We start from the raw sequence: 26,941 nt of genomic DNA, 5'->3' as shown, positions 1-26,941 counted from the left end.
TCCCGTTATTTCCTTTTATTGATCCCTTTGACATGACATCAGCATCCTTCCTGTAATTAACCGAAACAGGTCACATAACTGGCCAGTGGAAAGAAAAATACATGACCCCTTCTTTTCACTGAAGAAAATAAATACATGAAATGAGAACGAAACTTGCACTTAACTTGAAATGTGTAAAGTACGCCTTCCATTGGCTAGCAGTGACAGAGTGGGCATACTGTATGACCGTGACAACAAATAGTTTCACAGACTTGGGTAAAAGATCTCTGAAAAATACAAAGCAATGTTTACACCGCCCTGGAAGATTGCTAGTGCAGAGCCAAACGCTGTTCAGTTTGACCGGTTTGTTTATGGGGTATCTGTGTATAAAATACTGTACATATTGCTGCTGGCTCCCTGGCAACCGTTGTGTGATTGAACACTGCTTTGACAAAACCAGCGTTCTGTATATTTAAGAGAAGCTAACGTGAGGGACGAAAGTTGTATGGTAATTTTGGGTTTACTTTACAGCTAGCTTTCCATTGGTCCCTCCCTCTTTCCAAACATAAGAACAACCATTTTGAACATAACATAAACCGGACAGCTTAAAAGGAAATTAATCGCTTTGAAGTGACTGACCACCTGGGGCCAGAAACTGTCCCGAATACTGTACAGTAGTACTCACTCAACACAGTGTAGCGCGAGGGGAGACAGTCAAGGCTTCCCCTTTCACAGCAAACTAACAAGCCTGCTGGCGTTCCTGTCTAAAGAAATGCGTCTCTCCGTCTCTGAAGCGTTATGTACGTGTGTCTGTCTGTGCTTCACTGGATGAGGACACACGGAGAGACTAGCGGCTTTGTTGCCGTCTTCGGGCCAGTGTCAGACTCGTCGTGTGTGTGTGTGTGTGTGTGTGTGTGTGTGTGTGTGTGTGTGTGTGTGTGTGTGTGTGTGTGTGTGTGTGTGTGTGTGTGTGTGTGTGTGTGTGTGTGTGTGTGTGTGTATATCTTTGGGCTCAGCAAATGATTCTGGAACAGTGCAGAAAATATTGTCTCCTCTCCTTATAAAATGAAATACAGATAGAAAATAGAAAACAAAATCCCCTTATTCGGCATGCGAGGCCCGACACCGTCTGGTTGCAACAACCAATGAGTTGTGAATGAATTAAACTCAGGCTGAACTAGAAAAGAGTTGAACTAGTAGAAAAGGAGGGATTTGAAACAAAGCAGGGTGGAGGAGAATCAATACAGAGGAAGAAGAAGAGTCCTATCCTGAGTTGTTCCTGTCCTTTTGACCTTCTGTGAGTGACAGAGGGGGAGGAGAGGATAGAGGGATGGACTGATGTGGGGATGACGGTATGAGGGTGGGGTCGCTTTGTTTCATAAACGATGTTATAGTTCATCCAAATTACAAAACGACACATTGCTGTCCTTACCCTGTAAACAGTCTATGGACAAGGTATGACAGCAATCCATGCTTTTGTTAAATTCCAATGGCACTGTTTCTAAAGGCTAATGTTTTAGCATTTGTAGCACAAATCCTAATATCGGTACCATGACTTGAATGGGATTTGTGCTACAAATGCTAAATTATTAGCATTTAGAAACAGTGCCAGTGAAACTAAACCAAAGCATGGATTGCTGTCATACCTTGTCCATAGACTGTTTACAAGGTAAGGAAACCAATGTGTCATTTTGTAATTTGGGTGAACTATCCCTTTAAGAGGGAGGTTGAGGGGCGTTGGTTGGTGTTGTGTGGGCGAGTGTGCTGTGTGCATACAGTATGTGAGTGTGTCAAAATGACACAGTTCTGTTTCAAGGTGTTGGTAAGTAGCTGTTTCCCTCGAGGTGGTTGTTCCCCATGAGGGTGTTGGGGGGCGTCAGGGTCATGTTTCAGGTCAAAGGTCGTAGGTCAGTTCTGCTCCAGGTCATCTGCCGTGGGTGTGTTGTAGCTCTGAAAGAGGGGCTGCATGAACAGCCCCAACGTCCCGGTGATGCACACAAACACAAATATCCACAGGAACAGCCGGTCAATCACCATGGCAACGTACTTCCAGTCCTCGATGACCTGTGGCAGGAAACAAAAAGAGCGGTACACGATTTCAGATTTGGAAGACAACAGAAGCACAACAATATTGGGTCAAAACTATTGAAAGGGTTCAGAGTGAATAGACATACAAACTGTCAGAAATACAACGTGATGTACTATATCCGCTGTAAATGTCACCTCAGCTCATATCATCTCAAGGCTATTGCTCCTCACACACACACACACACACACACACTCACCCCCTCATCGTTATCCTCGATCTTCATCTTCTCGGCGACGTAGCGCACCCCGTCCACTGCCTCCTCCACATCTGCGTGACACTTCACCGTCATCCTCTTCCTGAACTCTGTATTCTCTGACAGGTCGCTGATCTTCCAGCCGTACCGCTTGGCCGACTCCTCGTTCACATAGAAGGAGTCAGCCCCGCCCATCCCAGACCCCCCTGCCACCCCCATCCCCCCCGCGGCCACCCCAATCCCCCCCGCGGCCACCGCCACCGCCCCGTCTCTCAGCTTCAGGTCAGAGTAGGAGCGCCGCTGGTGCTTCTGGCGGAACCTCTCCCGGATGTTGGAGCTGCCCGGCCGACGCATGAACAGGAAGGAGGGGAGGCGGTGCAGGAAGAGGCGTTTAACCCAGCGGGGCATGGTGTGTGTGGAGGGCGTGCGGTGGTGCACATTGAGCACACACACACTGGTGACGATGGAGAAGGTGACCAGCACCATGGCAAACATCAGATACTTCCCTATGAGAGGGACAGCTAGAGACGTAGGCGGGACGATCTTGGAGATCAGCAGCAGGAACACAGTGAGGGCCAGGAGGACTGAGATGCAGAGAGTCATCTTCTCTCCACAGTCAGACGGCAGGTAGAACACTAAGATGGCCAGAGAGGTGATCAGCACACAGGGGATGATGAGGTTGATGGTGTAGAACAGTGGCTTGCGCTTGATGATGAAGTCATAGGTGATGTCCAGGTAGGTGATGTCAGAGGGGTCTTCGTTCTTGCGTCCCGGCAGAGACACGATGTCCCACTCGCCGCTGGGCTTGAAGTCGTCGCGGCTGGCGAAGTCGCTGAGGAGGATCAGGTCGATCTCCGTGTGGTCGTAGGTCCAGGACCGGAATTTGAGCGTGCAGTTCTGTTGGTCGAAGGGGAAGTCGCGGACCTCGATCTTGCAGGCCGACTTGTAGATGGCGGGGGGCAGCCAGTACACCTCTCCATTGTTGGAGACCAACGCATTGGAGTAGAATGACACCTCGTAGTTCCCATCCGCACTGAGGTGAAGAGAAGACAGAAAGGAGTCAGAACCAGCACATGTACACAGACATATTACAAGGCTACTTTTTATTTTATTTAAATACACTTAACTTGCACTTGCCCCCCCCCCCCCCCCCCCCCCCCCCACCACCTCCCCTTCTAGCTCTAACTACTGACAGCTACGTTACTGAGGAAAAGTGTACTTTCTATGCCTGTGATATGTGGTTGTCCCACCTAGCTGTCTGATGATGAACACACTAACCGTAAGTCGCTCTGGATACGAGCGTCTGCTAAATGACTAAAGTGTCAATGTACAATGAGACCTGGTAGTTCCTATCAGCATTAAAAGACAGAAGAGCACGGGGAGAGAGAGAGGAGCGGGCTCAGAGATACCGCACAGATACATGCGTAGAAGTCGTCTGTTCAACACACACAACGAAACACACGTGAACAGTACCCAACTATAACGCAGACCACTCAAAAAGACAAAGGAAGACAAAGTTGAGAGACAACGGGTGGGAGGGTGGATGCCAGCGTTAGATTAAGACACACACAGAAAGAGAGAGAGAGAGATGTTAAGTGGTGTTGTTGACTGGGAATATTGGGTTGTTGTGCTTGGGGACAAGGGACAGAGGCGGGGACAGGGGGGCCACTGCGTCAGACACAGCCCCTGTCACAGGACAGGCCTGATTCTGCGAAGGTTTCGATTTTAGATTCTCACCAGGCTGCAGGTGTTGCATTATACATTAAAGTGTTGTCAATTATAGAGCAGGTCAGGAGGAATCCAGCCATCACACTGCTCTGCTCCTAACAACACACACACACACACAAACCCCATGCTCTAAAGTCTCCTCGTGTTCTAAATATGCAGCTGATTAAAACTCTCTATATAGCTCTATACACAAACAACTATAGCTCTATACCCGAACAACTATAGCTCTATACCCGAACAACTATAGCTCTATACCCAAACAACTATAGCTCTATACACAAACAACTATAGCTCTATACACAAACAACTATAGCTCTATACACAAACAACTATAGCTCTATACCTGAACAACTATAGCTCTATACACAAACAACTATAGCTCTATACACAAACAACTATAGCTCTAAACACAAACAACTATAGCTCTATACCTGAACAACTATAGCTCTATACACAAACAACTATAGCTCTATACACAAACAACTATAGCTCTATACCTGAACAACTATAGCTCTATACACAAACAACTATAGCTCTATACACAAACAACTATAGCTCTATACCCGAACAACTATAGCTCTATACACAAACAACTACAGCTCTATACACAAACATCTATAGCTCTATACCAAAATAACTACAGCTCTATACACAAACAACTATAGCTCTATAACACAACAACTACAGCTCTCTACTCAAACAACTATAGCTCTATACCTGAACAACTATAGCTCTATACCCGAACAACTATAGCTCTATACCTGAACAACTATAGCTCTATACCCGAACAACTATAGCTCTATACCTGAACAACTACAGCTCTATACCCAAACAACTATAGCTCTATACCTGAACAACTATAGCTCTATACCCAAACAACGATAGCTCTATACCTGAACAACTATAGCTCTATACCTGAACAACTATAGCTCTATACCCAAACAACTATAGCTCTATTCCTAAACAACTATAGCTCTATACCCAAACAACGATAGCTCTATACCTGAACAACTATAGCTCTATACCTGAACAACTATAGCTCTATACCCAAACAACTACAGCTCTATTCCTAAACAACTATAGCTTTATACCCAAACAACTACAGCTTTATACACAAACAACTATAGCTCTATACCCAAACAACTATAGCTCTATACACAAACAACTATAGCTCTATACCACAACAACTATAGCTCTATACCCAAACAACTACAGCTTTATACACAAACAACTATAGCTCTATACCCAAACAACTATAGCTCTATACACAAACAACTATAGCTCTACCCAAACAACTATAGCTCTATACCTGAACAACTATAGCTCTATACCCAAACAACTATAGCTCTATACCCAAACAACTATAGCTCTATACATAAACAACTACAGCTCTATACCTGAACAACTATAGCTCTATAACCAAACAACTATAGCTCTATACCCAAACAACTACAGCTCTATATCCAAACAACTACAGCTTTATACACACACAACTATAGCTCTATACCAAAACAACTACAGCTCTCTACTCAAACAACTATAGCTCTATACCCAAACAACTATAGCTCTATACCCAAACAACTTTAGCTCTATACCCAAACAACTATAGCTCTATACCCAAACAACTATAGCTCTATACCCAAACAACTATAGCTCTATAACCAAACAACTACAGCTCTACACCCAAATAACTATAGCTCTGTATGCAAACAACTATCTCTATACCCAAACAACTAGCTCTATACCCAAACAACTATAGCTCTATAACCAAACAACTACAGCTCTACACCCAAATAACTATAGCCCTGTATGCAAACAACTAGCTCTATACCCAAACAACTAGCTCTATACACAAACAACTATTGCTCTATACACAAACAACTACAGCTCTCTACCAAAACAACTACAGCTCTATACCCAAACAACTATAGCTCTATACACAAACAACTACAGATCTACACCCAAATAACTATAGCTCTGTACGCAAACAACTATCTCTATACCCAAACAATTATCTCTATACCCAAACAACTATAGCTCTATACCCAAACAACTACAGCTCTATACACAAACAAATATAGCTCTATTCCTAAACAACTATATCTCTATATCTAAACAACTATAGCTCTATACCCAAACAACTATAGCTCTATACACAAACAACTATAGCTCTATACACAAACAACTATAGCTCTACACCCAAATAACTATAGCTCTGTACGCAAACAACTATCTCTATACCCAAACAACTATCTCTATACCCAAATAACTATAGCTCTGTATGCAAACAACTAGCTCTATACCCAAACAACTAGCTCTATACCCAAACAACTAGCTCTATACACAAACAACTATAGCTCTATACACAAACAACTACAGCTCTCTACCAAAACAACTACAGCTCTATACCCAAACAACTATAGCTCTATACACAAACAACTACAGCTCTACACCCAAATAACTATAGCTCTGTACGCAAACAACTATCTCTATACCCAAACAACTATCTCTATACCCAAACAACTATAGCTCTATACACAAACAACTACAGCTCTACACCCAAATAACTATAGCTCTGTACGCAAACAACTATCTCTATACCCAAACAACTATAGCTCTATACCCAAACAACTATAGCTCTATACCCAAACAACTATAGCTCTATACCCAAACAACTATAGCTCTATGCCCAAACAACTATAGCTCTATACCCAAACAACTGTAGCTCTATACACAAACAACTACAGCTCTATACCCAAACAACTACAGCTCTATACCCAAACAACTATAGCTCTATACCCAAACAACTATAGCTCTATACACAAACAACTACAGCTCTATACCCAAACAACTATAGCTCTATACCCAAACAAATATAGCTATATTCCTAAACAACTACAGCTCTATTCCTAAACAACTATAGCTCTATACCCAAACAACTACCTCTATACCCAAACAACTATAGCTCTATACCCAAACAACTACCTCTATACCCAAACAACTATAGCTCTATACCCAAACAACTACCTCTATACCCAAACAACTATAGCTCTATACCCAAACAACTACCTCTATACCCAAACAACTATAGCTCTATACCCAAACAACTATAGCTCTATACCTGAACAACTATAGCTCTATACCCAAACAACTAGCTCTATACCCAAACAACTAGCTCTATACACAAACAACTATAGCTCTATACACAAACAACTACAGCTCTCTACCAAAACAACTACAGCTCTATACCCAAACAACTATAGCTCTATACACAAACAACTACAGCTCTACACCCAAATAACTATAGCTCTGTACGCAAACAACTATCTCTATACCCAAACAACTATCTCTATACCCAAACAACTATAGCTCTATACACAAACAACTACAGCTCTACACCCAAATAACTATAGCTCTGTACGCAAACAACTATCTCTATACCCAAACAACTATAGCTCTATACCCAAACAACTATAGCTCTATACCCAAACAACTATAGCTCTATACCCAAACAACTATAGCTCTATGCCCAAACAACTATAGCTCTATACCCAAACAACTGTAGCTCTATACACAAACAACTACAGCTCTATACCCAAACAACTACAGCTCTATACCCAAACAACTATAGCTCTATACCCAAACAACTATAGCTCTATACACAAACAACTACAGCTCTATACCCAAACAACTATAGCTCTATACCCAAACAAATATAGCTATATTCCTAAACAACTACAGCTCTATTCCTAAACAACTATAGCTCTATACCCAAACAACTACCTCTATACCCAAACAACTATAGCTCTATACCCAAACAACTACCTCTATACCCAAACAACTATAGCTCTATACCCAAACAACTACCTCTATACCCAAACAACTATAGCTCTATACCCAAACAACTACCTCTATACCCAAACAACTACCTCTATACCCAAACAACTATAGCTCTATACCCAAACAACTATAGCTCTATACCTGAACAACTATAGCTCTATACCCAAACAACTATAGCTTTATTACTATAACTCTATTTCTTTCACTTTGACAAGCCAAATGCAACATCAAATCCAACCCAATCTAATCAATAGAAATGCTATGTCACTTCCATTTTTCACATGATGCTTCACAACATTGAAAAATTTTGCATTATGTCCACTATAGAGTCTAAAGGCCAGACACACTACTTCAGGACAGAACTGCCATGACGGTGGTGTTGAGTATGCTGAGTGTGAAAGAGGTGAGGCAATGACCCTTTCTGTCTCTGAATTAACATACACAGCCACCTGACCTGGCCCGTGTTCACACTCATCACACAGGCATTTCATAATCCAAATCTCCTCTCTACAGATTTGACATTGCACATCTGTCCCCTCTCTCTAAGCCCTCATATCTGTCTCCTGTTCCCGCCCTTCAAATTGTTATAGTAAGCACATCTGTACTTTAGCTGCTGCTATTACCACATACACCTTTCTCATGATGGGACTGTAAGCCCACACTTCAATCAAGGTGTTACCAAGCTTTTCCTTTCACTCATTATCCTGATGGCAAGTGACAAGTAGGAGGAGAGTATTCAGGTGCGACATCACTTCAATGATTGCTAGATAGTTTGTGTCTATGTATTTATATGTAGGCTACGTGTGCCTTTTTAAAATGGATGTAGTTCTGTCCTTGTCTATTAACGTTCTGTAGTTGTCACACCCTGATCTGTTTCACCTGTCTTTGTGCTTGTCTCCACCCCCCTCCAGCTGTCGCCCATCTTCCCCATTATCCCCTGTGTATTTATACCTGTGTTCTCTGTTTGTCTGTTGCCAGTTCATGTTGTTTCGTGAAACCTACCAGCGTTTGTTCCCCTGCTCCTGTCTGTTCTTGCTCCTGTTTTCTAGTCCTTCCCGGTTTTGACCGTTCCGCCTGCCCTGAGCCTGCCTGCCGTTCTATACCTTGCCCCACCTCACTGGATTATTGACCCCTGCCTGCCCTGACCCTGACCCTGAGACTGCATGCCGTTCTGGACCTTTTGCACCCTCTCTGGATTACTGACCTCTGCCTGCCTTTGACCTGTCTTTTGCCTCTCCCTGTACTTGAAATAAATGTTTGTTTCTTCGACACTGTCTGCATCTGGGTCATACCTGAAACCTGATAGTACGAACTGGCCCTGACTGACCCAGCACACTCGGACCAGCTCCGCAACGCCGTCTCCTCCCAAGGAGCCACCATTGGAAGGCACAAGGAGTTGCTTCGTGGTCTCATGGAAGGGTTCCAGACCTTGGCCAAACGACATGACCGAGCGTTTAACACATTGCTGGAGCAATTCCGTGGGTTGTCTGTTAGGCAGCCTACCACAGTTGTGATCTCCCAGCCTACCCCAGTGTCCTGAGAACCCCGCTTACCTTCTCCGGTGCGCTACGCTGGAGATTCCGGAACCTGCCGTGATTTTCTCTCCCAGTGCTCCCTCATTTTTGAGCTGCAGCCTTCTTCGTTCCCCTCGGACCGCTCAAGGATAGCGTACATCATAACGCTGATGTCCGGGAGGGCACTCGCTTGGGCCACGGCAGTATGGGAGCAACAATCCGCCGTCTGCCTCAGTCTGGAGGAGTTTGTGGAGGAGGTTCGGAAGGTGTTTGATTTTCCATTGTCCGGGAGAGAGGCTGCTCTCAAGCTGCTCCAGCTACGTCAAGACTCCCGTAGTGTGGCAGACTACGCGGTGGATTTCCGCACGTTGGCAGCTGAGAGTGCTTGGAACACAGAAGCGTTGTTCGACATGTTCCTACTCAAAGTATCGGTGGAAGTAAAGGACGAGCTTGCAGCCAGCTTGCAGCCAGAAAAAATCCAACCAGGAAGTGGGAAATCTGAGGTTGGTCGATTTTCAACTCAGCTCCTATTGAAGATACAGTGGGATATTGGTAATGTTGCACTTCCTAAGGCTTCCACTAGATGTCAACAGTCTTTAGAACCTTGTCTGATGCTTCTACTGTGAAGTGGGGCCGAAGGAGAGGGGAATGAGTAAGGTCTATCATGACCTGAACATACCCTGACCATGCGCGTTCACGTGAGAGCGAGCTCTGTTCCATCGCACTTCTGAAGACAAAGGAATACTTCGGTTGGAACATTATTGATGAATTTTGTTAAAAACATCCTAAAGATTGATTCAATACCTCGTTTGTCATGTTTTTACGGACTGTAATATAACTTTCTTAACTTTTCGTCCGTACTTTCCGCTGGACTTGCCCGCGCGTCGTGAGTTTGGAATGTGTACTGAACGCTAGAACAACAAGGAGGAATTTGGACATAAATTATGGACATTATCGAACAAAACAAACATTTATTGTGGAACTGGGATTCCTGGGAGTGCATTCTGATGAAGATCATCAAAGGTAAGTGAATGTTTATAATGTTATTTCTGACTTCTGTTGACTGCATAATATGGCGGATATATTTGTGTCTTGATTGGGCTCTGAGCGCCGACTCAGATTATTGCATGGTTTGCTTTTTCTGTAAAGCTTTTTTGAAATCTGACACAGCGGTTGCATTAAGGAGAACTGCATCTAAAATTCCATGCATTAAAGTTGTATCTTTTAGCAATGTTTATTATGAGTATTCCTGTAAATTGATGTGGCTCTCTGCAAAATCAAAGGATGTTTTGGAACTTCTGAACGTAAGGCGCCAATGTAAACTCAGATTTTTGGATATAAATATGAACTTTACCTAACAAAACATAAATGTATTGTGTAACATGAAGTCCTATGAGTGTCATCTGATGAAGATCATCAAAGGTTAGTGATTCATTTTATCTATATTTCTGCTTTTTGTGAATCCTCTCTTTGGCTGGAAAAATGGCTGTGTTATTCTGTGAATAGGCACTCACCTAACATAATCGTTTGGTTTGCTTTCGTCATAAGGTGTAACGGGCTTCCTCCTTCTCCTCATCCGAAGAGGAGTAGCAGGGATTTGACCAAAATGCAGCGGGTTGTGAATACATATTGATTTAATAGACAAAACGGAAAAACACGACAAACACTTGAATAATTACAAAACAAATAAACGAATGTAGACAGACCTGGACACGAACTTACATACAACGTGAAGAACGCATGAACCAGGAAAACAGACTACATAAAACGAACGAACTAACAAAAACCGGAACAGTCCCGTGTGGCGTAACATACAGACACTGACACAGGAGACAACCACCCACAACGAACACTGTGAAACAACCTACCTAAATATGACTCTCAATTAGAGGAACGCCAAACACCTGCCTCTAATTGAGAGCCATACCAGGCAACCCTTAAACCAACATAGAAACAGACAACATAGAATGCCCACCCAAACTCACATCCTGACCAACTAACACATACAACAAACTAACATAAATAGGTCAGGAACGTGACATAAGGCCTTTTTGAAATCGGACACTATGGCTGGATTTACAACAAGTGTATTTTTTAAAATGGTGTAAAATACATGTATGTTTGAGGAATTTTAATTATGGGATTTCTGTTGTTTTGAATTTGGTGCCCTGCAGTTTTACTGGCTGTTGAAGAGGTGGGATGCTACCGTCTCACGTACCCTAGAGAGGTTAAGTCTCCTCAGGTTCCCGTGGAATTGGGATTCTCCTGGCTCTAGCGATACAATCCCCTCATTGACTGGTCTGCCGGTGCCATCATGGGCTGGAGCCCGTTCTGCCACGCACATTGCCTGAAGTCAGCACAGCCTGCCACCGGACTTCTTCCTGGGGGCTCGGAAGTTTCCCCGGACCTCTCTGCCATTCCTGCGGAGTACCAGGACCTCCAGGAGATGTTCAGTAAGGCTCGGGTCACCGCTGCACCGACCATATGACTGTGGGATTGACCTTCTCCCAGGCACCACTCCGCCCTGGGGACGACTGTACTCTCTGTCGGGTCCAGAGACCAAGGCTATGGAGACCTACATTGAGGACTCCCAAGTTGCTGGGTTCATCCGTCCTTCTGCCTCCCCCGCTGGTGAAGGGTTCTTCTTTGTGGAGAAGAATGACAAAACCCTGCACCCGTGCATCAACTACCGAGGTCTCAACGACATCACAGTGAAGAACCATTACCTGCTACCTCTCATCTCCTCGCCCTCGAGTCACTCCAGGGGGCCAAGCTGGATCTACGGAATGCCTACCACCTGGTGCGGATACGGGAAGGGGACGAGTGGAAGACTGCCTTCAACACGGCCAGCGATCACTACGAGTATCTGGTCATGCCATTTGGCCTTATCAACGCCCCTGCTGTGTTCCAGGCTCGCGATAATGATGTTCTCTGTGACATGTGTAGGAGTTATTGTTACATATGGAGGCAGATATCACACTATTAAACAATAGACAGGTGTACATTAGAAAATAGTAGAAAAAGGCAGACATGAGGGCATTTGCCATTCCGGTAAATACAGGAAACCAAAGATTAGCAGATGGCCAAAGCCATACGTGCCTTAAAGTGCATTTATGGAAAGAGCAGGACACTATTATGAAGATAAAATAGAGAGAAAAGGCCATAAGTGCTTAGGGTAAAGGCCATAAGTGCTTAGGGTAAGATAGACATATATTAATTTTAGGAGACAAGAGGGTCCTGCCTCCATTATAATCTAATCAAGAGCGGATACAGGCGTTATTGGGCGTAAACAAGCAGGAAGCCTGAAATGAAGGACAATGGTGGCAGATGACCTAGGAGAAGTAATTTAATTAAAGTATGTCATGATCTCATGTGTGTGTGTGTGTATAAGACAGAGCCAGTGCTCTGGGAAGGGGTGTGATCCGCGGATCACCCCGGCTTGTGATGCATTGTATTAAAAGTCTTTATTGATTTTACAAGTTCTTATACGAGTGTTATATTTCTGAGACGATTATCCACGACACATGTTGAACTGGTTTGTCTTCATCTACCTCGATGACATCCTCATCTTCTCCCGCTCCACCCAATAACACGTGCTCCATGTCCGACAGGTTCTCCAATGCCTCCTGGAGAACCAGCTTTTTGTAAAAGCAGAGAAGTGCAAATTCCATCACTCCACCATCCCCTTTCTGGGTCACATTATCGCTGCAGGGAGTGTACAGACGGACCCCGGGAAGATGAGAGCGGTGGGGGATTGGCCCCAGCCTACGTCCAGAGTACAGCTGCAATGTTTCCAGGGCTTCTCCAACTTTTATCGCCGCTTTATCTAGGGCTACATCACCCTGGCTTCCCCCCTGTTTGCACTCACCTCTCCCAAGGTTCCGTTCACGTGGTCCCCAGCTGCTGACCGGGCGTTTCGTGATCTCAAACACCGCTTCACCACAGCTCCCATCTTGGTTCATCCTGACCCGTCCCGCCAGTTCGTGGTGGAGGCCGATACTTCGGATGTCGGAGTGGGGGCCGTCCTGTCCCAGCGGTCTGACCTGGACCTCAAGTTACATCCCTGCGCCTTCTTCTCCCCCCGCATCAACGCTACATAGAGGAACTACGATGTGGGGAATTGTGAGCTTCTCACGGTGAAGATGGCGTTGGAGGAGTGGAGGGACTGGCTGGAGGGGGCGGAACATCCTTTCATTGTGTGGACCGACCACAAGAACCTGGAATATCGCACCGCCATGCACCTCAATTCCAGGCAAGCTAGGTGGGCCCTACTGTTCACCCGGTTCATCTTCTCCCTCTCATAATGGCTGGGATCCAAGCATGTCAAGCCGGATGTGCTGTCACGACGCTATAGCCCCACGGCTACTACCCCGGAACCTGAGACCATCCTTCCCACCTTGTGCCTGGCGACAGCACTCAGCTGGGGAATAGGGAAGCATGTTCGTGAGGCACAGCATTCCCAGACAAACCGCGGGGAGGGCCCAGATAACCGGATGTTTGTTCCTGACACGGTCCGCTCCTCGGTCCTGGAGTAGGCTCACTCCTCCAGGCTTGCCTGCCACCAATGCTCCCATCGGACCCTGGCTTTTGTGCGACAACGCTTTTGGTGGCCTACCATGGTTCCTGATGTCTCCGCATTCATCGCCGCTTGCACGGTCTGTGCATAGAACAAGACTCCTCTGCAAGCTCCAGCTGGTCTCCTCCAACATCTGCCTGTCCCTCACCGTCCCTGGTCTCACATCTCCCTGGACTTTGTCACGGGTCTCCCCCGTCAGATGGCAACACCGCCATCCTGACCGTGGTGGACCGGAATTCCAAAGCCGCCCACTTCATTCCTCTCCCCAAGCTACCCTCTGTCAAAGAGACGGCCCAGCTCATGGTGCTGTATGTCTTCCGGATCCATGGACTGCCAGTAGACATGGTCTCTGACCAGGGTCCTCAGTTCTCGTCCCGGTTATGGAAGGCATTCCTCCGGGTTCCACCCCCAGTCCAACGACCAGTCAGAGTGAGCCAACCAGGACCTAGAAACTACTGTCGTAGCTGAATCAGAATTAGTTAGGTAACATAGATAAATATACTGTCGGCAGTTGCATTTTCCTTTCTTCTCTAGGGAAAAGTCACTTGGGGCCCAGAGAGGGGAGAGGTCAGGCTTGTCTTTTACATGTCTGGTAATATGCAGAATATCAGAAAGGGAGAAGTCAGGTTTGAACATTGTCTTCATATTTGAATATGTCTGTAACTATTCCTAAACCATGTGAAGGGCTCCACCATGTCTGTACTCTAGTCATTACCTCCTTTTCCCATTGGGAGGAGGAGTATGGCAGTGTCTGGAACCATTGTATGTCCCTTCTGATGTTGAACTTATCTTTCATAGTATATGACCTAGAGGCTCACTCCCCTCCGTGAGCTTGTCCAGGAGGGGATGTATTTGAGATGGGAGTATCTAGAATTGACAATTGATATATGCCATTGGATGAGGTAATGTTTTGGTACTAGGAAGTACCAAGAATGAGAAGTAGAACCTCGTCTAAGAGACCAAACTGAACGATAATTTATAGCTAATGCTATCTGGCTATGGGATACTCCTCTTTCAAGTAAAAGGCCCTTTGTGAAGTTCCTAAGATCTGTGGTTCGTCATGTAAGTTGAGAGGGGTGTATCTTGGCTATAAAATATACTAAGAATTGTTTCGTAAGCACTCTCAGATCTGAGAGTCAAAGGGCTATGGTGAAGCACATATAATTAAAGATGGAGTTTAAAATATAACTCTGACTTGTGTGTGGTTTGTAAACTCTCCTCATTTAATAATACAGGAAAATAACACGACACTAATCTGCGCTGCCTGGTCTCCGTCAACCCCACCACCTGGAGCCAGCAGCTTGTGTGGGTCGAATACGCCTGCAACACCTTTCCCTGTTCTGTCATGGGCCTATCACCCTTTGAGTGTTCCCTGGGGTATCAGCCCCCGCTCTTCCCTGAGCAAGAAGAAGAGGTTGGCATACCTTCAGCACAGATGTTTGTCCGCCGCTGTCGTCGTACCTGGAGGAGAGCCCGGTCAACCCTCCTCAAGACCACCTCCAGGTATCGACGACAAGCAGACCACCATCCCACCTTCCATGTGTCCAGAGATAAACCCATGTCTCACAGCCCTTTGTCTCCTGTTTCTGGGTCATACCTGAAACCTGATAGTATTATGTCATGTTTCATGTTTTGTGTGGACCCCAGGAAGAGTAGCTCTTGCTTTACCAACAGCTAATGGGGATCCTAATAAAATACCAAAAAACAACACTTATATTGAGCGATTATATAGTTTGAGATGACTATAAACACACCCATAGTGTATGAGCTATAGATATCGATCCTATTCACATAGCACACAGCTCACTCACTTGTTGTAGAGGACGATGTCAGGCAGCCAGATGTGCTGAGACGGGAGGCGGACCTTCTTTATGCCCTCATACTCTTCTGGGTCCCACACCAACCTGTAGTCATTCCATACCTGAGTCAGCCAGCAGTTGGTGGTCATGATCTGTTCTCTTTCATTCTGTAACAGACACACAGACAGGGAGAGAGAAGCATGAGAGAGGGTGTGTGTGTGTGTGTGTGTGTGTGTGTGTGTGTGTGTGTGTGTGTGTGTGTGTGTGTGTGTGTGTGTGTGTGTGTGTGTGTGTGTGTGTGTGTGTGTGTGTGTGTGTGTGTGTGTGTGTGTGTGTGTGTGCTCACCACATTAATGAGCTGGGCTAGGGACACCTGTATATGGATGGTGACCTGTTGGCTCTTGTTGACGGCAGGTCTGATCAGTTTGTTGTAGCGCTCTGGAGACAGCAGGTGGGTCACCAGTCGCTCCTCTATCTCCGCACCCAAGGCAGCTACACACACACACACACACACACACACACACACACACACACACACACACACACACACACACACACACACACACACACACACACACACACACACACACACACACACACACACACACACACACACACACACACACACACACACACACACACAGAGGGAGAGAGAGACAGAACGATGTAACAACTGGCAGATAAGGCGTGCAAAAATAAAAATAAACCTTTAAGACAACATGCCATGTTGTTGCCCCACACCCACATTTGATGCTCAGTGATTCAAGTGTCCCAGTCTGTGTCTGCCGGGTGAACTTTCCAAGTGGACTCTAAGCCAAATACATAGAGAGCAGCACCCCAAAAACACCATTGACAGTACATATTCATACTGGCCTAATGTCATCATCACTGGTTAGTGTACTACTCATCAGATCACCATTCTAGTCCATCATCATATTGAACTAATGACCTCTCTATAAATTCCTACTGAAGACTTATTACCGTTTCATTTTGCCCGATAAAATGAACACTGCTAGTTCATATTCATACTCATGGTACATATTTAAACTGAGTGGACAAAACACTAGGAACACCTGCTTTTTCTATGACATAGACTGACCAGGTAAATGACATAGACTGACCAGGTGAATCCAGGTAAAAGCTATGATCCCTTGTTGATGTCACCTGTTAAATCCACTTCAATCAGTGTAGATGGAGGGGAGAAGGATTTTTAAGCCTTGAGACAATTGAGACATGGACTGTGTATATTGAACTTTAAAAACTCTTATATAGTACACTCTACAACTACCCTTCTACTTGATATTTGTACTACACTGAACTAAAATATAAACGTAACATGTAAAGTTTTGGTCCCATGTTTCATGAGCTGAAATAAAAGATTCCAGAAATGTTCCATTCGCACAAAAAGCTTGTTTCTCTCAAATGTTGCCCACAAATTTGTTTGGTGCACCTTGTGCTGGGGACAATAAAAGGCCACTCTAAAATGTGCAGTTTTGTCACATAACACAATAACAAAGATGTCTCAAGTTTTGAAGGAGCATGCAATTAGCATGCTGACTGCAGGAATATCCTGCAGAGCTGTTGCCAGAGAATTGAATGTTAACTTCTCTACCAAGAGCCGCCTCCAACGTAATTTTTGAGAATTTGGCAGTACGTCCAACCGACCTAACAACCGCAGACCATGTGTAATCACGCCAGCACAGGACTTCCACATCCAGCTTCTTCACCTGCGTGATCGTCTAAGACCAGCCAACAGGACAGCTTATGAAACTGAGTATTTCTGTCTGTAATAAAGCCCTTTTGTGAGGAAAAACTAATTCTGATTGGCAGGGCCTAGCTCCCCATGGCTGAACCCCTGCCCAGTCATGTGAAATCCATAGATTAGGGCCTAATGAATTTATTTCAATTACCTGATTTCCTTAAACTGTAACTCGGTAAAATCATTGAAATAGTCACATGTTGCGTTTATATTTTTGTTCATATCACCCAGTCCATATTTATAATGCCCTGGTATCATCCTCACTGTGCATATCTTTACATAACACAGCCTAACAGAGTATGTATAAGCCTTCCACAGAGGACTGTCATTTAGCAGTGAGCCAGTGAGCCACAACATTAGACAATGCAGTCCACAGCTGACTCACAGGGTTTCATGGGCTTCTGAACTAACTGCCTCTTGATTAGCATAATTGGATGCTTGATTAGTGGACACACACACACGCACCCTCGTACACAAAAACACACACACACACACACGCACACATATACACACGCAGTGTTTAGTGAAGTGAGATTTCAATCTTGCGCAGAGCGAAGATCCTTCTAATTTGGACTGCAGGGTCGTGGGATGTTCTCATCGCCTGTTGCCGCTGCAATGAGTACGCAATATGCAACATCCCTCCAGAGATGTGTGTGTGTACATTAGATAGTCTCTGATCTGACAAACAGTTGTGACGTGACTGTGTCTTAACTGACGGTCCGATACACCCACCTACACACACACACACACACCTACACACACACATACATACACACACACACATACACACACACACACACACACACCGTCTAAACCCCCACAGTCCAGTGGCTGCAGTATGATGGGGAGTTGAGGTGATGGTGGCCACATGGTTCACATCAGCTCATTGTGTTCCACTCACACGTTCCCCTCCATTAGGCCATTCTCACCCCTGTAATGCACTTCAAATGATGGCACCGTTGACATTTTTTGTGATTTACAGTAGCAGACGTTTTTATCCAGAGTAACTTACAGTTAGTGCATTCTTCTTAAGGTAGCTAGTTGAAACAATCACGTCACAGCAATAGTGAGGTAAAAAAAAAGACAAGCGCGGAGCGGGGCAGAGGAGGCATCTGAGAGATGGTGACATGATGCTGATACACACAGGAGGTCAGTATCCTGAGAGAGGTGTGGTACTGTCGATGAACAGTCAGCCAGCATCAGAGAGAGAGAGAGAGACACAGAGAGAGAGAGAGAGAGAGAGAGAGAGAGAGAGAGAGAGAGAGAGAGAGAGAGAGAGAGAGAGAGAGAGAGCACAGTGAGCGTTGAGGGGAATTTAGCTCAGTACAACATAGAGTTGAGATTTGGAGACACAGAGACATTGAAACAATGAGCAGATTAGGATAATCATTTGATTGGATTATGTTGCCTTTGTTTACAAAGTCTCTTTCCAGGAACATCATTTGATTCGTGAGATTCAGTGAATCGGGATAAAAACCTGTTAACCTTTTCTCCGTTCAGAGAAGTGAGCGGTGGGCAGTAACATCCATACTGTAGACCTCCAGGCAGTGAAGTAGGTTGTCTGGCTGGTTAGCTATTCTCAGGAAGAATGTCACCCGAAGGTCAGGGACCTCAGATGTCCTACTGATGAACACCCCCTCACTAAGACCAGCAAACTGGCACCCTATTTCCTACACTCTTTTTGGCTGTCCCCATAGGAGAACCCTTTTTGGTTCCAGTTAGAACTCTTTTGGGTTCCATGTAGAACCCTCTGTGGGAAGGAAAACAAAAGGGTAATACCTGGAACCAAAAACGGCTCTTCAAAGGGTTCTCCTATGGGGACAGCCGAAGAACCCTTATTGGATAGTGTATATAGTGCACTACATTTGACCAGGGCCTTTAGGGCTCTATAGGTTTGAGATGCAGCCCACCTCTCATCCAGACCACACATCAAATACTTAAGACTCTTACACACATACAGGTCTTTACTTTAAACCTAAACAGGACACACAGCTCTCTACATCTAAACAGGACACACAGCTCTCTACATCTAAACAGGACACACGGCTCTCTACATCTAAACAGGACACACAGCTCTCTACATCTAAACAGGACACACGGCTCTCTACATCTAAACAGGACACACAGCTCTCTACATCTAAACAGGACACACAGCTCTCTGCATCTAAACAGGACACACGGCTCTCTACATCTAAACAGGACACACGGCTCTCTACATCTAAACAGGACACACGGCTCTCTACATCTAAACAGGACACACAGCTCTCTACATCTAAACAGGACACACGGCTCACTACATCTAAACAGGACACACGGCTCTCTACATCTAAACAGGACACACGGCTCTCTACATCTAAACAGGACACACGGCTCTCTACATCTAAACAGGACACACAGCTCTCTACATCTAAACAGGACACGGCTCTCTACATCTAAACAGGACACACGGCTCTCTACATCTAAACAGGACACACGGCTCTCTACATCTAAACAGGACACAGCTCTCTAACCCCAATGATTCTTATAAACCTGCTCCTCCTCCTCCTCCTCCTCCTGCCCCTCCTCCTGCTCCCCCTCCTCCTCTTCCTCCTCCTCCACCTTGCTGCACTCTAACTGCTTCAATAATTAATCTGTACTCAAATAAAAACAGCATCATCTCACATGCAGAAAGCCTGAAACTCAAATATTTTACTATGACTCTTCTATTTCCTACTGGGCAAAACAACAACAGTCTCTTCCACAACGCACAAACATACAAACAGAACTTGGTTATACTTTAGACAAATGCTCAAAGTAACATATTTTGGTTTAATGTGGGAAAAGACACCATCTCCCGCATAATCTGTTTCTTCATGGGCAGAAGAAGTATCCAGTGTGTAAATTATTCAATGACCCATGGTGGTGATATTGCCTTGTCAGGGTCAACCACTTCAGCCTTCCCTTCCGCTGTGTCTGCCTCTACCCTGCACCTATATCTACCAGAGTTCAGCTATATACAGTATATTCAGTATGTGACTCTGGTTATGATGGATCAGATACTATATCTGGCCTATGGTGGCCTGTTTCGGTTAACCTTGTGTTTTGGCTGCTCTGTGAATCTTGTGTGTGTGTGTGTGTGTGTGTGTGTGTGTGTGTGTGTGTGTGTGTGTGTGTGTGTGTGTGTGTGTGTGTGTGTGCGTGTGTGCGTGCGTGCGTGCGTGCGTGCGTGCGTGCGTGCGTGCGTGCGTGCGTGCGTGCGTGCGTGCGTGCGTGCGTGCATGTGTGTGCCTGTGTGTGTGCGTGCTCATGCATGCTCTGCTCCCAGTCTCAGGGGCACTTGTGTTCCAGCTGACAGGCAACATTACACTCCCACGCTGAGAATAACTACACCCTCACGGAACACCCTGCCGCCCTTCTTCACATCAGCCCTCCTCCAGCCTGCTCTCCTCCCCCCAACTCCCCTCCTCTCTTCCATTGCCCTCAGGCACGTGCCCAGATACAAGTCTCTGTGACGTCGTCAAGTTCGCCGCAACCCGTCCAGTCCTGTCCGTTGGTCTGCCCCGTGTAGAGACATTGCATGCGCCCGGTTGTACCTTTTTCCCAGTATGCCCTGTACAGAGATTGCGCGCGCCCAGTATCCAAACATGCATCCAAACAAGTTGCATTCACTGGTCCAGTGTGTGTAGCAGGCTACCTAGTTTAACACTTGATTTCCATCATCAATATTGGATCTGCTTGGCTGATACGCGCATCAGAGAGAGATGCAGAATGACATAGAGAGGAGAGGCTGCATCTGTGACCCTCCGACACAGCTCCATCCCTTCCTCAGTCGGGGGTTTCACATGTGTGTCAGGGCAGCAGAAACACAGCTAGTCTAGACTTTAGCTAACCGCAGGCTATCAGCCAACCAGACTGAATATGAATGATGATGTAAATCAAGTGTTATCAAGTGTTGATCAAATGGTATGCTGCTGTGTCAGTACTGTTGATATTGAAACTACGACATGATCCACACAAGCCACTATCCAGCCGTATACCAGTTAGAAGATGATTCATATTATATGATTTAAAAGCATTTAAAATAAATCACAATCAGTAAAAAATAAATGGGGGGTGCCGAGGGGTGCCCTTTTTTCATTTTGAGCACCTGCCCCCTGAATGGTCTGTGCACGGAACTGATTTTCCTCCTCCCCCTCCTCTCTTCCCTTGCTCCTCTCTCCTCCCCCTCCTCTCTTCCCTTGCTCTCCTCTCCTCTCTCCTCCCCCTCCTCTCTTCCCTTGCTCCTCTCTCCTCCCCCTCCTCTCTTCCCTTGCTCTCCTCTCCTCTCTCCTCCCCCTCCTCTCTTCCCTTGCTCCTCTCTCCTCCCCCTCCTCTCTTCCCTTGCTCCCCTCTCCTCCCCCTCCTCTTCCTCTCCTCTCTTTCTTTGTCCCCCTCTGCTCCGCTCTCCACTCTCGTTTCCAGTGACAATAACAGGTTACAAGTGCAGGTCGAGCGGAACAAAGGCAGGTAAGGGAGAGTGGTTTTCTTCTGTTCTCCTTTCCCTGTCTGTCATTCTCACATTAGCTAATGTGGCCATGGGAAGGAGCGGGAGCAGAGCCTGGTTTCTAAAACCAACTGATGCAACTCCTGCTGCTGGCTCTCACAGAACGTCATCTACATAAGAGACCACTCTACTTCTCTCTCTTTTTCTCTTTATTTTTCTCTCTTCCTCGCTCTCTCATTCTCCGGTTTCTCTCTCTCTCGCTCTCTCTCCCTCTATCGTATGTTTTTCTGCTCTCTGAAAATGGTCACCAGATTAACCAGGGAAGTATTCTATTCTTTGGGGTGGGTGTGCATGCGTGCAGCAAGCTAAAGACTGCTAGCGTGTGATTTCCCCTCCTGCACTCCTGGGCATTGAGAAGCCAGTGAACAAACAAGAGATCTAATCAGAGTTAGCTTTAGCACGCGTTAGCTACCACTACAGCATGCAGCTGCTACTGGGGGAGAGAGGTTAGGGGAGGAGGGAGGGAGAGAGAGAGAGAAGGAGAGAGAGAGAGAGAGAGAAAGAGAGAGAGAGAGAGAGAGAGAGGGGGAGAGAGAGAGGATGGAGGTAGAAACAGACAGATGAAAAGAAAAGATCATGTGAACGAGAGAGTTGCAGCCAGACAGAAAGATAGTGAGTAAAAGAGACTAATCTTTACAACCCTCCAAACTTTACAGCCACCCCCCAAAAAAAGAGAGAGAGAGTGCAAGACAGTGAGAACACGAAGCTAAGCTCTACAGAGGCGGTTGCCAGATTGAGTGGTTTCCAGACAGAGTGAGACAAGAGGTGACAGTGACACAGTCACGCTATGTTGTCTCCCGAGACAGCTCTCAGAGGACAGGCTGAGCATCTAGTCTGCAGGTGCTCACAACATGTCCTCAGGAGGAAGATAAGGGAAGTTGAGAAAACATTCACAGGGTGACCACTCATTAGGCCTATCTGAGAATCCAAGTATCTAATCTTAGGAGACTTGTGCTTTTGGAGTGAAACAGTATTTTCCAACAGCCCCAGTGTTCACCAACAGCGTAGAGTAGACTGAGTTGAATAGCATGACTAAACTGAAACGTAGGCCTATTCTAATTCAGCACCTTGGACAGCGTCTGTAAAAGGGGCTCTTATTCAGCACCTTGGACAGCGTCTGTAAAAGGGGCTCTTATTCAGCACCTTGGACAGCGTCTGTAAAAGGGGCCCTTATTCAGCACCTTGGACAGCGTCTGTAAAAGGGGCTCTTATTCAGCACCCTGGACAGCGTCTGTAAAAGGGGCTCTTATTCAGCACCCTGGACAGCGTCTGTAAAAGGGGCTCTTATTCAGCACCTTGAACAGCATCTGTAAAAGGGCCCGTATTCAGCACCCTGGACAGCGTCTGTAAAAGGGGCTCTTATTCAGCACCCTGGACAGCGTCTGTAAAAGGGGCTCTTATTCAGCACCCTGGACAGCGTCTGTAAAAGGGGCTCTTATTCAGCACCTTGGACAGCGTCTGTAAAAGGGGCTCTTATTCAGCACCTTGGACAGCGTCTGTAAAAGGGCCCGTATTCAGCACCCTGGACAGCGTCTGTAAAAGGGGCTCTTATTCAGCACCTTGAACAGCATCTGTAAAAGGGCCCGTATTCAGCACCTTGGATAGCGTTGGTAAAGGGGCAGAAATTCAGCACCATGGACAGCATTAGCATACCATTAAATATGTGACGCACCGACATATCTACAATGTAGAGGTAAGTCAAAGGAACGTATTTAAATTCCTCTTTGGGTTTGAGTAAAACGTATATATTCCAAATCCAGGGTGGAAAGACACCTTGACGTCCTAATCATCATCAGCATCATAAGCCCAATTAGCCATTATGAAATCATAAATGCCTAATCAAGCAGGTTTATTTGGCATTGTGTGTGTTCAATTAGACACAACATTTAAATGGCTGTCATAAAAGACCTATAATGTCAAAAGATTTCAAAGAAGTGTTATGATGAGTCATTTTGATCATTTCTACAATTCGGCCAAAATATTTCAACCTTAGGCCTATTAGCTTCAAGCCTAATAAAGATGAATACTGTGTGTGAAATTCGGAGACCTCTCTCTGGGCCTGTGTGTGTATGTCACACATTGCTGCGTAGTGCATAACAGCCAGCGTGTATGTTGTCTAAAAAGAGAGCACGTTAGTTAACGGAGCCGTTAAAATCACGTGCCTAAAAACAATCTGACGCACGGAATACCTGCAATACTTTCCCCACTGGTCTGTTCGTTGAAAAAGATAATGTTATCAAAGCAGGGAAACAATTTAAACATCATTATCATTTACAACAGTAGGCTCGCCTCTCATAGAAACAATTATTAACATAACCCCCGTTACGCATAGCCTAGGTGCTATCCAGACAGGAATTAGAATATTTGTCTTTGACTTCATGCATCATATGTCTTGATAGTCAAACGAAATTATTATGAATTAGAATCGTTACAAAAAGGCTGCCCCCACCCTGTAAGCACCATGGATATGCAGGGTGTGTCGCGGCCGAATTACAATATGAAGAGCCACGGTAAGCAATAGTGAAGGTCCTGTCTAGGTATACCCAGGGTACCCCGGGGGTCCCGGGCCCGCACAGGGCCGAGGAGATTTGGAGGGATTACTCACTTGCCAAGGTGAGAACCAGGAGAACGAGTGCTGCTGTCACCGGGTCTGCCATCGCCTCTCGCTCCCTCCACTGCGACCGACACCCGAAAACTTGGAGATATACGAGTTGTCTGTTTTCCCCCCTTTTCGCCCTCAGTGTGAAAATGAAAAATAATACCTCGAGACAGCACACACCAGCGCGCGGTAAGAGGGTGACTTAAGGTGTCATTTTAAGTCGTTGGTATCCGACGATGCCCGTTGGTTTGATAAAGGGAGAGGCTTCAAATCTCGTTACGAGGCGCGGAGAAGATTGTTCACTCTTCCCAGATGCGGAGGCTTGTTTCTGTCACAACGCGTCTGAGTGGGGCTACGCGTCCGACCCTACCAGGAACTGTGAGCGCACAGCAAACCGGGGGCGCAGAAAAGGTATCCCTAATTTGACTTGAGTATTGAAACGTTATTTTCCCTGAAATGTGGCGGCGATGGAGTTGAATGACCAGTTACTGGAGATAGGGTAGTCCTGTAGATGAATGATTAAAGGGGTCGTCCTCACTTTGCCCTGCCCGCCTGGTGCGCTCTCCGTCGGGCTGCGATAGGTTCCAGTCTCCATATATCGTTCAGTTTTGATCTACACAGTTGACATTTGTGACAACAAACATTAAGCAATTACAGTAGAGATCCCCGAGGCGGTCGTTCGGGAAAGCCTTTCAGACATAGGCTGCATTTACTTATTTTAATTGAAGGGGGATTCATCCTTGGAAAAACTAATTTTGGTTTAAGTTAAACCCCTTCTCCATGGGGCGCCACTCCAATAACACAAAATACGGCTTTTAATCTGACAAATAAAATAACAACTTTTTATTTTCAGGCTTCCAAGCAGTCATCACCATAACGCATGATCATAACAAAGAGAAAAAAACTTGCCCCTAAAGATCAAAATAGAGCGAGATTGAGCCCATGCAGAATAACTGAGGGCACCATGAAGCCCGATATCAACGTTATCTGCATTAAACATATTAGACCCGGTGAATGGGTATGATGCGCACCGCATGAAGCCGTTCCTTTCCGCTAGACCGAAGAGAGGCGCTGGCTAGGCGGAGTGCGTCAAGGGGCAGGGCTTTGGGTGCGGAAGAATCATCAACCCATCACAGAAATATCAGATACATTCATGAAGGGTTATCTAAAAAAAAGAAGTGGATATTCCAAGGGCCATTTAGAGTGCTGTTTGAAAAGTTGACTCACTCTGGTCGAAATGTCGACCGCCACTCTGGTTGAAAGGTCAACTGCCACTGTGGACAAGGTCTGCATTGTATTATATCACACAAGCGAATGTGCCCTAACCACGCTGCGAAGCATACAGTGACACATACACATTGGATATACCACACTTAATAATTATACTAAAAAATTGTCGGGCCCACTTCACTCAAGCCAATTATGAGTGTAGTGATGGCTGAACGCCTCATGACTGACTGAGTATGCTGTACGGTGAAGAGTGAGATATGTCAGTGCTGAAACCATGCGAAGCGTTTCATTTCATGACCCGAGAATTAACACAACTTCAGCCTCGCACTGCAGCCTCAGCTGGTAAGGGACGAGGTAATAACTGTGGAGTGAGATTATGCAATTAGCTCTGCGTGAACTTAATTAAACACGGTTTAGCCGAGACCCGTGCTAACTTCCCAGGGATATTTCTGTAGAGTGGACAGAAGGGAGGAGGAAGATGAATAGCTAGCGAGGAATTGAGAGAAGCTACACACTCCTCTCGTCAACTCCAACCCTAAACCCACACAACACACATTCACAGGACAACAGTATATATTTACTTTAAAGCAGTATATCCCAGCACAAAGCGAAGTGAGCATGCAATAGCAGAGGCACATCAAATGAACATTTATCATTATACTTGCCCCCCTTCACTCCCGGTCACCCCAACTCACTGAAGAAAAAAATAATGACTATTAGGCCTGCTCCTAAAAGCTGTCATGTGGTGGGTGGAGGGAGGGAGGGAGGTGGAGGGCTGAGGATGGAGGGTGGAGAGAGAGTGGAAAATGCATGAAATCTAATCAGAGCTACTTAGAGATCACTGAAGGCTGTGCCACAGGACACTGAGACCAGGTCCCTGAGAGGAGTATCCCCCAACTACAAGCAAACAAACAAACAAACAAACAAAAAATACATTTGCACAATCTGCACGAGATTTAAACATTGGTCCACCTAACATTGCCTGCCCTGTGTGTGTGTGTGTCACAGTGTGCGTGTGTGTGTGCGCGCATGTGTGTGTGTGTGTGTGTGTGTGTGTGTGTGCGTGCGCATGTGTGTGTGTCAGTGTGTCTGCGTGTGGGGTATTGCAGGTGG

At 45.7% G+C, this 26,941-nt stretch overlaps 1 protein-coding gene across 1 annotated transcript; it reads right to left on the bottom strand.

The window, feature by feature from the left end:
- LOC139581235 (neuronal acetylcholine receptor subunit beta-2-like) lies at nucleotides 1-25,616 on the bottom strand. The gene is made up of 5 exons (XM_071410788.1): nucleotides 24,605-25,616; nucleotides 16,065-16,210; nucleotides 15,731-15,885; nucleotides 2,265-3,294; nucleotides 1-2,043 (listed from the first exon to the last, which is right to left on the bottom strand). Exons 1-5 carry the CDS (start codon nucleotides 24,654-24,656, stop codon nucleotides 1,888-1,890), a joined length of 1,539 nt encoding a protein of 512 aa, XP_071266889.1. The 5' UTR covers nucleotides 24,657-25,616; the 3' UTR covers nucleotides 1-1,887.
- Between the last annotated feature and the right edge of the window lie 1,325 nt (nucleotides 25,617-26,941).

Source organism: Salvelinus alpinus, chromosome 7, assembly GCF_045679555.1.
Source record: "Salvelinus alpinus chromosome 7, SLU_Salpinus.1, whole genome shotgun sequence".
Classification (NCBI taxonomy): domain Eukaryota; kingdom Metazoa; phylum Chordata; class Actinopteri; order Salmoniformes; family Salmonidae; genus Salvelinus; species Salvelinus alpinus.
The sequence above is the reverse complement of the archived record's forward strand: the minus strand, read 5'-3'. Positions and strand labels throughout refer to the sequence as shown.